The sequence below is a fragment of the Polypterus senegalus genome, chromosome 12 (assembly GCF_016835505.1).
Source record: "Polypterus senegalus isolate Bchr_013 chromosome 12, ASM1683550v1, whole genome shotgun sequence".
NCBI classification, from domain to species: Eukaryota; Metazoa; Chordata; class Cladistia; order Polypteriformes; family Polypteridae; genus Polypterus; species Polypterus senegalus.
The window spans coordinates 49,898,995-49,917,111 of NC_053165.1; the positions used below are offsets into that span (position 1 = coordinate 49,898,995).

General features: G+C 37.5%; 1 protein-coding gene across 1 annotated transcript in view; it reads right to left on the reverse strand.

The window, feature by feature from the left end:
- Window positions 1-17,908, reverse strand: part of cand2 (cullin-associated and neddylation-dissociated 2 (putative)) — a 31,323-nt gene extending 13,415 nt beyond the window's left edge. Inside the window, exons 1-8 of the mRNA XM_039771125.1 lie at window positions 17,545-17,908; window positions 13,012-13,155; window positions 12,351-12,505; window positions 10,874-10,997; window positions 9,978-10,234; window positions 6,142-6,247; window positions 5,577-5,722; window positions 2,374-2,666 (exon numbers count right to left, since the gene is read on the reverse strand). Of these exons, the coding sequence (XP_039627059.1) occupies window positions 2,374-2,666; window positions 5,577-5,722; window positions 6,142-6,247; window positions 9,978-10,234; window positions 10,874-10,997; window positions 12,351-12,505; window positions 13,012-13,155; window positions 17,545-17,612 (1,293 nt within the window). The 5' untranslated portion in view covers window positions 17,613-17,908. The remainder of the gene's footprint in view (window positions 1-2,373; window positions 2,667-5,576; window positions 5,723-6,141; window positions 6,248-9,977; window positions 10,235-10,873; window positions 10,998-12,350; window positions 12,506-13,011; window positions 13,156-17,544) is intronic.
- Window positions 17,909-18,117: the final 209 nt, after the last annotated feature.

Below are 18,117 nucleotides of genomic sequence, written 5' to 3' on the forward strand. Positions count from 1 at the left end.
CTTCTTCTCCAAACCATCAGCTTGAAGCTCAAGCCTTTGATATCACAAATGAGGGGTTTATTGCTTTAAGGCGTCTTAATAGATGATAAAAATCTGTTTGACCTAGTAATATAGATAATGACAGATTTCTTCAAGTGCAGACACCGAGGATTTTGCACGAAGCTATGTGAATGAAAAGGGAAGGGCCTTTTTTTAAAAATCCAAACCTTGGTTTTATGTGCCTTTTCATGCATTTACTGATTAATGATGTAAAATGCTGAGTTTGAAGAGGTCAGGAATGACTGCCCTGAACAACAGCACTGATATTGTTCTGGTAATGACAGAAACCATATCATATTAACCTGCATTTAACACTAAAATGTTGTGTCATGGGGCGGCACGGTGGCGCAGTGGCAGCGCTGCTGCTTCGCAGTTAGGAGACCCGGGTTCGCTTCCTGGGTCCTCCCTGCGTGGAGTTTGCATGTTCTCCCCATGTCTGCATGGGTTTCCTCCAGGCACTCCGGTTTCCTCCCACAGACATGCAGGTTAGGTGGATTGGCGATTCTAAATTGGCCCTAGTGTGTGCTTGGTGTGTGGGTGTGTTTGTGTGTGTCCTGCAGTGGGTTGGCACCCTGCCCAGGATTGGTTCCTGCCTTGTGCCCTGTTTTGGCTGGGATTGGCTCCAGCAGACCCCCGTGACCCTGTATTCGGATTCAGCGGGTTAGAAAATGGATGGATGGATGGATGTTGTGTCATTTGTCTTTAACTAGCTAATACAAATTTATCTGAAAATAAACAGTACAAAGATATTTATATTACATAGTGAATTGTATGGTGCTTCGAAGTACATTAATCTAGAAATATATGCCTTTATGCAATAAGAAACAGAATTTAGTGACTTACTCAGAATATCAATGTAAATCACTTTTTAGATTATAACGTTTGTCACACACGTGCACATGGGAGACAGCTGAAGGGCTTAAATAAGTATAATGGTACACCGGACCAGGGGTTGGCACTGTCTACTAACACCTCCTCTCTTTCTCTGAGGAAATTGAAGAAATTTGGTATGCCAACCAAAATTCTCACCAATTTCTACAGGGGTACAATAGAAAATGTTATCACCTGCTCTATTATTGTATGGCACCGTAACTGCTCTTTACAGGAAAGGAAGGCACTTCAGTGTGTAATTAAAACTGCACAGCACATTTCTGAAGCAACCTTCCCCTCCCTACAAGACATTTACACCAGCAGGGTCATCAGGAGGGCGAACAAAACCTAATTAAAGACAATACACATCCTCAACACACGCACTTTTCATGTTGCTTCCCTCAGGAAGGCGCTACAGGAGTGTGAAATCACGCACCACAAGACTGAGGCATACTTTTTTTCCCACGAACAATTAGACTCTTGAACAATGCTAAAAGTTAAAGTCAATCTAAACCATAATTCATAGCCTCATAATTGTACTGATTGCTGAGGTACTGTATGTCATCAGGCACTATGCAATTTATCTTGTAATCTTATAATTGTAATTGCTATTTATGTTTATATCTCTTTTGTCTTTTCTGTCTTTGCATATGAGGGTGAGCCAGCAAAGTAAGGATTTCATGACATGGTTTTAACATGTGTTTTTTACTGTGTATATGACAATAAACTTCTTGTATATCTCTCCTCCTCTACCGAGCCACAGAGGGAAATCCGGCCTGACTGTCCTCACCTCACTTCCGGTTCCACACTCCAGAGACACACCCCTTCCTGTAAAGCCACTATAAAAACACCATCTGGACCATTATACCTCAGTTCTATTCTGAACTCAGTCTGTAAAGATCACTTATCTATGTTATTTTTGCTTTTTTACAAGTATATGGGGTGGATAGCCCAAATGTTCATATTTCTCTTTGTGATTATTTCCATACCTCAAAGTGCTTGTTTCCAGTTCAGTTGGCCATTCTAACTGGAACATTCTGCATTCATTACATTTTTTCAGAATTCATCCATCCATCCATTATCCAATCCGCTAAATCCTAACACAGGGTCACTGAAGCCAATCCCAGCCAACACAGGGCGCCAGCCCACCACAGGGCACACACACACACACACACTAGGGACAATTTAAATTCACCAATGCACCTAACCTGCACGTCTTTGGACTGTGAGAGGAAACCGGAGCACCCAGACAAAACCCACACAGACATGGGGAGAACATGCAAACTCCACACAGGAAGGGCCCGGCAAGTGAACCCAGGTCTCCTTATTGCGAGGCTGCAGTGCTACCACTGCGCCATGGTGCTGCCCTTTTTTCAGCATATCTTTTTAAATTTACCTTAGTGCATTAGATACTGTTAACATTTTTAATGTAACACATGTCTTTTGTATAGAAACTGTACTAACTTGGTTCTTAAGCATTTTAAGGGAAACATCTTCTTTATTCATGATGCCAGTTAATTCTACCCCTCTCTTAAGGGGCTTGGTTTGTTTCAGTAAGGAGATATAAGCAAGGAAGATGTCTGCCTTAACATTCTCTTCACGCTCCTTGAATCGGCTGATGAGGACAGGTGCCACAGTCTTATAGAACTCCTGCACCAGGTCACGCCGTGTGCTCACCACTGCCTCCAGGCACTTAACTGAAGAACGACGCACCTTCCAGCTCATGTCATCTTCATCACTATACTCATCATCTGTCTCTGAAGTGAAAATAAGAAGCATTAGATTGAAATAATTAAAACTGCGAATGAAGATACATACTATAATATTGTTGTTGATGTCCATTCCTTCATGTGGTACCACAGATAACTAGCAACTGCCAGGTTGAACATGGATTACCCAACAATAAAATACTTGATGAGCTGGCTGGGGAAACTCCTGTGTCATAATCATGAGCTGAAAAATCACCTTAGGTCATTAAAGCTAGGGTGCCCCCCCATAAACGACACACACCACCTTTACATCTGAGTAATGAGACCAATGAGTGAGGGCTATGGTGTAATTGACATAGCCTGCCAAATAAACTATCCATCCATCCATCCATTTTCTAACCCGCTGAATCCGAATACAGGGTCACGGGGGTCTGCTGGAGCCAAACCCAGCCAACACAGGGCACAAGGCAGGGAACCAATCCTGGGCAGGGTGCCAACCCACCGCAGGACACACACACAAACACACCCACACACCAAGCACACACTAGGGCCAATTTAGAATCGCCAATCCACCTAACCTGCATGTCTTTTGGATTGTGGGAGGAAACCGGAGCGCCCGGAGGAAACCCACGCAGACACGGGGAGAACATGCAAACTCCACGCAGGGAGGACCCGGAAGCGAACCCGGGTCTCCTAACTGCGAGGCAGCAGCGCTACCACTGCGCCACCGTGCCGCCCCCAAATAAACTAGTCCCACCATTATTAAACCATAATCCCCTCATGACAAACCAACCTTAACATTGTAGAGATGATTGCAAAAAGTAGAGAAGTTGCTGAGAAGCTTGCATGAAGGAAAGAGGAAACTGTATGCTTACAAGAAACTAAATTGATATTCAAGAGTTTTATAATGGCTATGCTTGTTTATTATTTTTTTCTATGGGAAAGAGGGCTTAGAAAGGAGTTGAGACTGTTGCCTCAGCTCAACTTCATGATATAGTCATGGTGCATAGAATGTCAGACAGATTGATGTCAATAAAGATCAACTTAAGACACCACATACTTATATGGTGTCATGATAGGTGCGAAAAAATCATCTGCAATAAATCTGAAAAGGATCATTTCTGGGATGACAAGAAGAATATGCAGGACAATTAGAGATACGAGAACACCCTTATCAGTTGCAACTTTAATATTTAATGGACATGTGGGAAAGGGGAAAATTCACACTACGGTTTCATGGTGGTCAAAGATAAAGCACTGTAAACAATGATACGCAACATGGAATTTGCAGAAGTAAATAACTTCATCATAGCAAACACTTCTGCAAGAAGACGCAGAATGATTATGAATTAATCTGCCAATAAGATGCAAAAATTGTAAAGAATTCTACAATCATCACATCACCCAGCACTAACCCATGTATTCTGGTGAGGCATTAAAGACAGTTGGGAAGAAGAGAAGCCAAACTGACACTAAGCGCATTAAATAAGGGAAAGCATCATGAGGGACTGAAAAACCAATCACACTAGAAACCACCCCCTCTCCAAGACCGATAAGTAAACCTGGTGGTGGAATTAAAACATGAAAGCCATCCTCAATGAAAAGAAAGCTGTCTACAAGAGATGGTACCAAACTAAAAGGAAAAAAAAAGAAGCAGTATCTGGTAAAGAAGAAAGAAACAGATAATGCAACTGCAGCAGCAAATGCCGAATACTACAAAATCTCGACACACCACAAGGAAAGACCAATCAAGGCCAGACATCATGCCACATTGTACACTGGTGACATCAAACAGATCAACAAGGTAAGTGAAAGCTTATTAACAGATAATATTGTCATCAAGGTGAAATCAGAGAATGTTTCCACATCCCATAATCCTACCTGCAGACTCAGCTTCTGGGATGGTATGTGAATATAGTCATTCCTAATCGTGGTTTACATCACAAAAATGTAAAACAAGAAAGCAATGGGACTGGATACTGTTACAGAACTCTGGAAGTTCAATATCAGAACTCTGGTAATTTCTTGGGGGATAGTGGCACCCTATGGTTCATGAACATTAACACTGAGCACCACCTTGCCTTCATTCACCTCGAAAAAACCTTTGACTGGGTTCAACATGATCAACATCATCTGGTATTCACTCAGAAAGAGAAATGTCTCATACAAGTATGTAAAGTGGATACAGGTGCTGCACAAGGGAACAGTAGCAGATGTACAATGGGATACACCAATAATCAGCACTTGCATTACAAAAAACATTTAGCTAATCCCACGATGGATCTTGCTCTATACAAATGATATCATGATTGCTGCCAAGATGTGTGAAGGGCTCCAGGCAAGGGCCCCACTATGTAAGAAGTGACTTAAACAATTCAGTCCAAAGTTGACAGACTTAGACTACCTGAAATGTTGATACCAGCACAATGGAAACAAACAATTGACCATGAAAATGACCCCTTTCAAGTGCCAAATCTTCCAATATCATAGACAATGTTAAGAGATGAATATCAAATTCATGAGATTGAAGCAACAGACAAGAAACACTAACAAATGCTTCATGTGATGAAATGAAGATGTTTAGATGGAGCTAGGACAAGATTCCAAATAATATGCCAAGGAACAAGCTAGAAGTACTTTGAATAACAGAAAAGGCCATGGAAGTCTGCCTTTTTGGTACAGACACGCATTAAAGAAGGAGCCACAGTGGAATCAAATCAAAGACAAGAGAGGTGTGAAGGAATTTGGCTTTAAACTCAGGGACACCCAGAGCCATGATGAATGGAGGCTGTTGAATCACAAGTGGAACCTGCACTGTGGGCAAAATTCAAGGAGGAAGAGTTTATTTATGTACAGTATACTTGTTCTTTACTACCTGTCTGCAAAATGATATAAATACATGAAAAGAAAACATTAGTACTCTTGCCAGGTTGAATTGTTTCCAAATCATTAGTTCACCTTGATCTTCTTCACCACCATCATCTATGTCCATTGCCTCCTCCTCATCATCATCAGTTTCATAGTTATAATTAGGATCATAAGTAATATATTTAAGGCACAATTTAATTACAGTTGAAATGTGAGGAGACATTTCTTTTGGGCATCTGAAAGACATAACAGTTAAGGATTTGGTCATTTTCTTTGTTTCCTCAACCTGTAACTGAAAGAAGTAGAGCAGATGTGCTATCATTACATAATACAGTAAAGTAATTTAAAAAACAGTACAAAATCAGGTCAAAGAAACAGGGTTTTCTTTTTATTTGTAATTTAGACCTGGCACCTAAAGTGCAATGAAAAGACTTACTGATTCTACACATATACTGGTCCTCAAAAAAGGTATACCATTAAGTTTTATAGAAGAGAATACTGATTCTACAATCTGCAGAGAACTGCATCCAACAAGAGATCAATGCACTTTCAATCACACAATTATTTTAATTGTCTTAATTATTTAGTGAGAAAACATTTGGTAGAAGAGATACAGATAGATGAAAAGAATGGAGAGAACAATCCTTAAAAGTACCTGCGCACAAATGACTCAAAAGCTTGGAAACAGTATTCTCTCAGTTCATCATCTTCCACATCGCAGTACTTGACAATAATTGGAACAATTTTCTCCAGGTGCTCACCTACAGAAATGTAAGAAACATGTGCAATGTACTGTGGTTAAAGTTAAAGGTAAATGTAATAGCAGTGACACCACCTGAAACTGTCGTGCTTTTTGGTGCTGTCCAATTATTTTGTATCCTTAAAATTATTTCCTTACTAAAATCTTGTTTTATTTTTCTACTGAAAGTAGTTCAAGACATCAACAGAGGTTACAAACAGTTGATTAGTATGATCTATTGGTGTAAAAGAAATAACAGTTTAGTTTGTATTGTCGTTACATATGTTTTGTAAACTGTTATTAGGTATTATTAATCATGTAATGGTTCCTTCATTTATAAATTCAAACATAATCTTACAACAGCAAATATCAGATATTTGATCAAGTGACTAGTAGACAAACCATATTTGAAAAATCCTTTCACAAAAGCAGCGTTTAAAGAGATGCTATAAATGAAAGTATCCTGAGTAATCTCATAGCCTGCTGGTTCATATAGCACTGATACTATGATGTTTAGGTTTTAATTTTGATATTATTAATTAAGCATTATTTATTTTTTAATTACTATGAAAAAGTTCAATGAAAATATTTTGTATATGCAAATGCTATCATTAGTGTTCATCAGCAACATTTGTCAAAGCGTATTTGGGGGCAAATATGTTGTCTTTGCTGGTGACCTTGTTTGCTAAATATTTTCATGTAAATTTGCCATTTGGTTGGTTTAAACATTTTTCCCAGAGCTCCATAATGCCTTGCAAGGCCAGCATGAGATCTGTAGCAGCCGTATGCATGCAAAATTAGCCATGCGGCCTGGTGACAAATCCTTCCTCCTCCCCAAGTCAGAAAGCACATGAAGACCGCATGAAATAATAACCCTGATAAGAATTAAGCAGGCTTAGAAAATGGTATGGTATGATATGGTAAACATTTATTACTATTTACAAGGTGTTTCTATCTTCTTGATTGAAAAACAAATTCCAAAGCATATATATATATATACTCAGCAAAAAAAGAAACGTCCCTTTTTCAGGACTGTGTATTTCAACAATAATGTTTTACAAATCCAAATAACTTTACAGATCTTTATTGTAAAGGGTTTAAACAATGTTTTCCATGCATGTTCAATTAACCATAATCAATTAATTAACATGCACCTGTGGAATGGTCGTTAAGACCTTACTTAACAGCTTACAGAAAGTAGGCATTTAAGGTCACAGTTCTAAAAACGCAGGACACTAAAGAGACTTGTCTACCGACTGTGAAAAACACCCAAAGAAAGATGCCCAGGGTCCCTGCTCATCTGCGTGAACGTGCATTAGGCATGCTGCAGGGAGGCATGAGGACTGCTGATGTGGCGAGGGCAATAAATTGCCATGTCCGCACTGTGAGACGCCTAAGACAGCGCTACCGGGAGACAGGAAGGACAGCTGATCATCCTCGCAGTGGAAGACCACGTGTAGCAACACCTGCACAGGATCGGTACATCCGAATATCACACCTGCGTGACAGGTACAGAATGGCCACAACAACTGCCCGAGTCACACCAGGAACACACAATCAATCCCTCCATCAGTGCTCAGACTGTCCGCAATAGGCTGAGAGAGGCTGGACTGAGGGCTTGTAGGCCTGTTGTAAGGCAGGTCCTTACCAGACATCACCAGCAACAACGCCGCCTATGGGCACAAACCCACCTTCGCTGGACCAGACAGGAGTGGCAAAAAGTGCTCTTCACTGATGAGTCACGGTTTTGTCTCACCAGGGGTGATGGACGGATTCGTGTTTATCGTCGAAGGAATTGAGCACGTCTGGGACCTGTTGGATCGCAGGGTGAGGGCTAGGGCCATTCCCCCCAGAAATGTCCAGGAACTTGCAGGTGCCTTGGTGGAAGAGTGGGGTAACATCTCACAGCAAGAACTGACAAATCTGGTCCAGTCCATGAGGAGGAGATGCACTGCAGTACTTCAAGCAGCTGGTGGCCACAGCAGATACTGACTGGTACTTTTGATTTTGAGCCTCCCTTCATTCAGGGACACATTGTGAAACATTTTTAGTTTATGTCTTATGGTGTTGACTCTTTTAGTGTTCATACAAATATTTACACATTAAGTTTACTGAAAGTAAAAACAGTTGAAAGTCAGAGGACTATATATATATAGATATGTGTGTGTGTGTGTGTGTGTTTTACCTATTGCTAGTTGCGACCATTTGTTGGTTATCACTGACACCTCACAGCTCCAGTCACATTTTTGGCCACGATAATCAGACCAGCAAAGTTGGCAGACACTTCCCTAACCCTCAGGGATGCTTAAAAGACCACTACACCATTACAATTAACTCAAAATAGTTTAGTTTAACCTATCAAATTTGCTTTAATGCATTTCACCAAGGTCTACAAAGTTCCAGAACATTTCCTTGATTTTGCCAAATGAACTCTGTACAGTTTGCTTATCACTAGTTATGATAAATTAAATAATATATGATGTTTATGTATTATTCTTTTTAAAGGTTTTACTGAATCCCACTCAAGCCTATAACACATTTATTTAAATTTAGAACCCACCCTATAATTATAAATTCCATTTGAGGACAAATAAAGCATAATCTAATCTAATCTAATCTACAAAGTAATTCACACATGAAATTCAGGCTCAACTCTTCAAATAATACTAAATATTCTTAATCAACCTTCTATCCAATTTAACATTTATGACTATATCTACTTTTCCTGTTCTTGCTCATTCATGTTTGGTGTGAAAGTGAGTTTTGAATACTAGTGCTGGGTAGAGCATTCACTATAAAACACTGATTTTATTTATGTGTATTATAATGATACACCATACAATTTTAAACAAAACAATATATTTGTCATATTTTAGACTAAAAGCAATGATTTGTTTGTCGTTTGACTGTGTTATAAATTATTTTGTAGCAATAATGTATGCATTGACATGTCTATGCTTAACAAACTGAATGCATATCCATATTATTCATTTGGGTGTTTATTTAGAAGCAAATGCGTGGTCTAAAACAATCATAAAAACTGTGCCAAGTTTAAAAAACTTCTTATAATTAAACAATGAAAATGTTTGGGAAAAAAATGCTGCTACATGCAATTTATACTCAAATTTATGTATTGTACAAAAGAAAAATGTGGTTGATCATTTTCAGTGATTATTGTTGTTTTTCTTGGTGTTTACTTGGTAGTTTTTTTTTTGTTTCGTCACTAATGTATATGATGTTTTTTTTGTAGAATTATGTGGATGAAAGTCACTTTGGTATCCTCACCTACAATTCTGAGAACAAACAATCAATGCAATGTAATAAACATTGTTAAATGACTTGTTAATGAGTCTTAAAATGCATCTTTTTGAAAACAGGACATTCTCTACATTTTGTAGATGCATATTGTTTTACTCTTTTGTATTGGAAGCATTTTCTACAAGTAACAAAATAAGGCCATATCTCTCTATTGGATATTAGGATCTACTGCACACTATTAGTTATAGTATGTCATCATTCCCTTATTTTAATCTAACATAAGAAAACTGGGATTTGCATGTTATGACAGTTGTTATTTTGCCCTTTTAATCCTCATCAATCAGATATAAATTAACTGGTTAGGTTCATTTTATTGAATCTTGGATCTTTAATGGTTTATATTTATTTACACAGTCTACTATATTACCTTCTGTAAAAGTAAACCCAAAGGTGACTTCACTAATTCTAATTAAAAAGTGTCCATGCGTACTTACCAATCCTGTGTCCAGCCTGTCTACTGATAGCAGCTACGCATTGTATGTATGTGCGTGTTGTTGATGTGGATGCATTTTTGGAGAGTTCTGCAAGGAGATGTTCCATTAGCTCACTGAAGATGGTGTCATTACAGCTGGTGACCAGATGGCTTAGAGCGATGATGGCTCTCTTCCTAACTGCCAGCCGGGAGCTGGTAAGTTGAGGGAGCAAGCAGCTTAGGATGGAGGAGTGATAGGCAACTAGAGTTCCCCCTAATCTACATCAAGAGATTGAATAAGTTAAAATATAAGTTGCTCTGAATAAAATATCACAAAGATTTCATGAGCACAAAATTGTAAAAATAGCTTTCCCACATCCAGCATAATATAAAACAACCTTTCAGTAATATTCAAATAAGGAGCTACTGGCACTTTTCACTTATTAAAATGTAAATAAACATGTCAGCAAGAAACAGTGCAAGAAAACAGTTGATCAAAATAAGTTCTATATTTTGTGTGCATTCATTAAGAAATCATTTTAAACAGTGTTTTTAAGAATTTCAGATTAATTAATAAATAAAACAGTCCAGTTAATATGCATTTGTGTGCTATCATTCAAAGAAGATAAATGTTTCAGTATTGTAGCTGGCATGCAATTCAGGTTTTCATTTATTTCCGTAAGGCGGTTCTCTGATACAAAAGAAATGTTTTCCATCCTACCTTACTCCATTTAAAACAACTGAATGTATATATTTTATAAACAACTTTGGAACATATTTAGTAAATGAGCACGGTAATTTTAAATTTTAATGTTTGACGGTTGACTACCTGAGCCCAATGAATTCTTTAGATTATTTGTGAAATTACCAAACTCCTCCCTGCTTGTTTCACAGACTCTCCCATTGCACTGTGTTTACCTGCTCAGCATGTCAGCCAGGATATCTAGTGCCTCCAGCTGCACAGATACATCTTCCTGTTTTCCAATTGCGCCTGTCAATTGTGCAGCAATTTTTTTGCACACATTTGTAGTCAGAGCCGAGCCTACAAAAGAAAGGGAAAATAATGAAGTATAGGTGACATTTCATTATTCCTTTGAAAGCACATTAAAAAAAAAAACAACAACATTCCTGTTGGGGCTGTGCCTATAATTTCCTACCTTCACTTACTCCAACAATCTTGGTATCTCATTAACATCTATATGCATATTATACAACATGCTCCTTTAAGGCTTAAAAACATTACATTATTCAAAGAAATGTTATTTTGACAAATTATATATATATACCAGTCAGTCATTGACCAACCCGCTATATCCTAACACAGGGTCACGGGGTCTGCTGGGGCCAATCCCAGCCAACACAGGGAACAAGACAGGAACAAATTCCGGGCAGGGTGCCAGCCCACTGCATGACACACACACACACATACACACAGCAGGGACAATTTAGGATCGCCAATGCACCTAACCTGCATGTCTTTGGACTGTGGGAGGAAACTGGAGCACCCAAGCAGACACGGGGAGAACATGCAAATTCCACGCAGGGAGGACCCGGGAAATGCGAGGCAGCAGCGCTACCACTGCACCACCGTGCTGCCCTGTATATACCATATATGTATATATATATATATATATATATATATGTGTATATAAATATATATATATATGTATATATATATATATGTGTGTATATATATATATATATATATGTGTGTATATATATATATATATATATATATATATATATACTGTATCTTCAGGCAATATATATTGCCTCAACTTAAACATTTAACCAAGGCTTTCCAAGTAATAGACAGACACATGTATATGTATATATTGTTTATTTATTATATTCATTATTCACAGCACCTTGAACAATATCACATTCGATTTTATTACAACATTGATTCAAAGTGGATTTAATTTGGATTTTTTTTGTAACTAAACAACAGAAAAAGATTTTAATGTAAAAGTGAAAACTCTGCAAAGTGGTCCAACTTAATACTGTGTGACCATTAGCTTAATCTTATTCACCGTATTCGGCCTGTTCTTAGTCGTTTCTAAGAATGAATTTAATAATTCTGTGAGCTTTTCACCATATTAAATTAAAAACTAATGTAACCACAAACATGCAGCAACAGCAGTATGAGGTATATTATCTTGGAAAAGTGAAAAACGTAGATGGTAGCATTATGTTTGTATAGAGAAGTCCATAGATGAACAAAGCTGCAGTTGACTGTTAATTGTTAAAAAAAATCACAAATAGACTAAATTGGTGCACAAAGCCCCTGGGTCCTGTACTAAAAGAGGAAAAAGGAATCAGATTAGACACTAATTGGCATACCCATGTTTTAGACAGGTGTAGATTATCATTCCCCAAAACATGCTGTGCTTACCCGTGGATGGTGGTGGGAGCTCAGCAATAACTGTTTTAAGACCTATGTTGGAGATGTCACGTAGTTGTTCTTTATCTGATAGCATGTTAGTGCAAAGTGTATCCACAATAGTTTCTACCTGATACTCCTTCACCTTGCTGATAAGTGGGCCCAGGCTGTGGACAGAAACAAACGTTATGAAAAGCAAACAGGACTCTCCACAGCCCTGATGGTTTTTTTTTCCTTTCAGGAAATCCTGGCTATTGTGTGGCTGTAGGCAAACACATTTTACTCTGTAGTGACCACATTAAGCACCTGTAACAGAGCACAAAGACTGAAAAAATAGCTTTCCCAAAATTAAACCTATATTGTCTGTATATTTCAAAGCTTTAAAGTCATCATGGCTGCACACTGTTTGTAAAATAGATTGATGTTTGATCACATTGGTATAATTTAAATGAGATAGATAGATAGATAGATAGATAGATAGATAGATAGATAGATAGATAGATAGATAGATAGATAGATAGATAGATAGATAGATAGATAGATAGATAGATAGATAGATAGATAACCACTAAATAAATACCATTAAATAAATAACACTAACTATATAGTCACTATTTCTTTAATCAACTACATACTATCATAACATTTAGATGAAAATGTCTGATCATCTTACCATTTCACTGCCAAATTCTGCACTTCTCCATTCTTGTCCTGTAGTAGCTTCAGCAGCATGCTGACCACTTTCTTTTCACTATCTTCATCTAGCTTGATTGAGTCTTTCTGGAGCTCAATCATCAGATCATTGGTGGCCATAAACCTGTAAAAAGCAATGTCATCTACAGAATGTAATCTCTGTCTGAATCAATACATACATCTACTTTCTGAGCCCATTTTTTATTGTCTTGGAGGTTTAACAGTTTCCCTACCAGTATTGTATGGACAGAAAAAAATAACTCTAAAACAGTGCTAGTCCATCAGAGGACATGCTGACATTGTGATAATATATTCTTGCTGCTTCATCCTGTAATGCATGTCTTGACAATATGGGGGGACTTGGGATGACATTAATAATGCATAGCAATGCATAAAACATTAGACAACACAATCTAGGAACATCAAGACTTAAACCGTTTTGTATACCTCTCAGATAGTCTTGGATTTAAAACAAGTCTTAACCCTTTAACAGCAGTATTTGGAGTAATACCAGAAGGGAGGAAAGTTTACTTGGAAACATCTGTTGTACTCTCCTATACATTATCACACTTCTTCACAGAGGCCTGTTCTGCTCGACTGAAAGAATCACAATCTCTTTATCTATAACCCAATAGGAAAGTAATGCTCTATACTGTTTCAAATTTGAAAAATAAAATTCTCCTTACAAGAGAATCTGCTCACAATTTTTTCAGATCTTGGCAAGATCTCATTAATGTAATTCATTCTAATGAAACTTTTTTCTTATTTGTTAAATTATTTTATTTAAGAGAATCATTGTAGATGGGGCACAGTAACTGTATGGCTCTCTTCATTGTGTGAATATTGATTGCTGACTTTCATGGATTGTTTCTGGAATGTACTGTTACACTTGCTACGTTGTTTTAACTTGATTGAGATACGATTTGTTTCATAAAAAAAAAACTAACAAATAAATAAATAAATAAAAGTACACCTTATAAGAAAGAATAATTAAAAAGGCCTAAAGGATATCAGGTATAAATTAGCAGAGGTTATTCTTAAGCTTTACAACTCACTTGTGACTTGTCTGCAGTTTCTAACACAAATAAGTTATAACCTCACTAAAGAATGTCCAGAGAAGACCAAACACACTGAGTCTAAGGAGACCAGCTATAAGAAATGATTAAATGAGCTAGGTTAAAGACAGACATGTTCATAATAATTCAGGAAATTAGAATGGTGGATACCAACTGTTATTTTAAAATGAGTCTTTCAATTCTAATACTGGGAAGCAGACTGGAGCTGATTAAGGGTACATCTCTCACAAACACTAGAATTGTTTTCTTTACACCGAGAACCATATATACAGTACGTGGTAGTGTACTGGGCAGTAGATTTTGAGGGGCTTCATCATAATAAACCAGGAGTAACAAGCCATGTAGGGCTGAATATTCTGTTCTCAAGAAAATGTTTATGATATTTTGTATATACATACTGTGCAACCGTAAACATGATATATTTTAATCTATAAAATCTAGATTCAATCTAATAAATTAACCATATTGTATTTTACACATTCCATTGATGCATTATTTGATCAGTTTTTAGGGTAGTTTGGAAAAAGTGGGAACAGAAGAGAAGAACTGAATTAAGCAAATACTTAATACTGATGAATTAACAGAAGGGTAATTGTTCACTGCTTCTTTATTTTTTGTGCCTTTCAACACATACATTACCACAATAAACTAAAAGAGCACAGACTTCATGTACTGTGATGTACTGGTTAAGTTACTGGACTGCAAACTTTGGGTTTGGAGGTTTAAATCCTGTCACTGACACTTGTGTGACCCTCAGCAAGTCACCCCACCTGCCTGGGCACCAATTGGAAAAACAAGAAGAATGTAACCAGTTGTATCTTGGCACATGTGTGCTTGGGAAACAACGTACAGGTTACCCTGGACCAACTGAGGGTGCTATGCAATAATGGTATCTCTTCTTCTTTCCCCTCTGCAGGGGAAGATTGACTTGCCACCATCTATGATGTCACTTCCAGGGCCAGCCCATCTGTGTCCGCCTCTTTCTCCCAAAAATCACTAGAAATGAAACCACCTCCATCTTGGGGCAGACTCGACCTAAACAACAGGACTAGTGTGACCTTGCGTTAACCCACATTTTCTTTAGTGCCTTTTGCACTCTTTACAATATAGGGGATTTGCCATCGGGTGCCCCAGACCCTTCATGAGCTCTTTTGTGCTTTATTACAATCCCAGATGTTGTAAGTTACCTTGGATAAAAGGTGTCAGTCAAATAAATAAATGAACAAAAGACAGTTATTACAAAATGCAAAAACAATGCTCAGTTAGCATAAAATGAACAGGAATGTTAAAAATAAATAATACAACCCTGAAAAAAGTTTAAACAATAATGCAAATCTACTGGAAAAAGACTAATGTGAGAAATGCATGCTAAATAAAAATGACTTAAAAAGCAAAAGAAAAAAAATGCAAGATTTAATTTGATTTACAACAATTTGTAAATAATGTTTGAGTACTACAGGCAATTACTTATGACACTGAAATGTCTGTTTGGGTATGACACACAATCTTGAGAAAGTGGCACTCATGCTTTGATTTCAGCTGAAAATTCAAATGAGCCATTTGAGATGCCATTTTATTTAGGTTATACTCCAAATAGACACTGCTAGTGTGGAGATTTCTACACCTTGAGGCAAGCCAATCAAACCACTGATAAGTAGCAGGAATACTAGGAAATATGATGAGGAATTGTTAATCCATTAACATACATCACCCTTAATTTCTTTAAAACATGATTTCACTCAAGAGGATACAAGTTTGGCTAGAGGAGCACCACTAACAAGATTACTGTCATGGCAGAATGTGTCCATCATCGTGAAAGGAATAGTGGCTAAGATTAGTGAATTCCTGATAAAGCGGTACTGGCTTGGAATCTGATGATGATTTTTTTTTTTTAAATCAAAATGAATCATTTGGTATTCTTAATTTTTTCTGTTTAAAACTGAAAATGAAATTTCCAAAAAATCATTCTGTCCATGAACACTTTTAATTTCATACAGGATATGTTTATTCAGTATAAAATAAATGACTATGTCCTAAATTACATAATAATGACACTTCATAAAGTTGGCGTAAAAAAAAAAAAACTAAATTAAGCTTGCTAGACTGTTGGCATTTACAGAATGTTCTCATCGATTTAGTATCTGTGTAAAGCTAATCTAAACCTTTTAGACATTATATACTAATTAACTGTAGCCTAATGGCTAGGTCTGAGTGCACAAGGTTGCCTATTCAATCCCCATCCCTAATTTACTGCATGACATTGAATGATTTAATCTGCACGGTACTTGTAAAATGATCTTTGGACTATTAAATGATCTTTGGATGATAAGTAATTAGAAAGGTACTATATAAAATAAAGCTCATTAATTTATTAATTTATTAATTCATTTGCCTATAGTGGCTATTGTATTTAACTATATACTTTAATTGTTCTGCTTTAGCAACAACTCTCTGCTAGACCCAGTGTGGATCATTTAAACTACCTACAGTAAGTAGTCATGCTGCAGAAATAAAGAATCCTTATACTACTATTGGTTTGGATAAAGGAAAATGTTAAATAAACTGTTATTTTAATGCTTCCATCATAATATTGCCTCCACTGTAACGAAAAAGGTCTTTAGATTTGTTTTACACAAAGCACATAAATTTAGCAATACCTGCGCCTTTCATATTGGTCATTCATGTAGTGCCTGTCATGTCTATCTATAATATGTATGCATCTTTCTAGCCCATATTTTCATCATCCATCATAGAGTTTAGGACAGAATGACATAGTTTAAAGGTAAAACGTTACTAAATGAATGCAGTAATTTAAAACGCATTCAGTTTTACCAAGCAAACCCAATACATTCAAGGTATCCCATTATCTCTCTACATAGTGTAATATTACGCTCCTTTTAATTGTTCTGACTTTGTATTTATTTTACTGGCTGTTCATCTTGTATTTAGTGCATTCCACATGCCATTTCATAGGTTGATGTTGTACTGTAAAGTGTTTGGCTACTCAAAGGGCTATACAGAAGTATTTACTATAAAAAGTGTTCTATAATAATACAGACTTTTTTCGGAAAATGATTCACAACGCTACTGTTGAAGAACTAAAAATGACTGGGTCTGTAGTTACAACAAAACATCTTACAATCCTCGCACAATCAGAAGATATTTTCTTTCACCTCAAGTGACTCATAATTCATTTACAAGCAGGGTTGCTCACTTTTCCCTGAAATTCCACGAGCTGCACAGCAAATTATATGGATTGTACGTTAGTGATATAAATATGACGGAGGCGCTGTGCCCCACCTCCCCATATAGAGAAACTCTGAAATGTAGCGGTCGTGTATGGGTACTGGAAGGGGGGCTCCACGTCCAAGCCCCTGCTGTACAAAAACATCCCTCATGTTCATGCAAAGTAAACCACCGCTGAACAGCCCTCTTACCTAAAATCTTTGTCAGTGGATGTCATTTTTTCCAGCAGATTGGAGATAAGATATGACACATTGGCCATCTTGCTGTTTTTTTCAGTGTTGCTGCTTCCTAGCTAACTATTTTAACTGTAATGATAATGATGATACGTTTTATAACTGAAAATAACACCGGCGGCGTTTATATTAATTAACGGGCTAAACAAACCGTCAGTGACGCTTTATTTTAAGAAGTCGCAGAAGAACCTGATACTTTGTAGTCGGATGATAAAAATAGAATTGCATGTGCAGAGTTGGGTGGCACGCCACCTGATGGCTGCAATGTGGCCATCAAGCGTGTTTACTCGGAACTGATCTGAGGGTTCTCGCGGTCGTCTTGTGGCGGCACGCGCCAAGTTACACGACAAGACACAGGCGCGCAGTGATGATCAGATACCAAGCACATGCGCACACTAAATAGGGTTGGGAGCATGCGGCCATCATTTTATCAGCATTCTTGAGAAGGGTATCACTGCCATAGACATAAATAGATAGACATTCACGGCATTCACTGTGATACGTCAGCGTGTCCGCCATATTGCGAGTGGC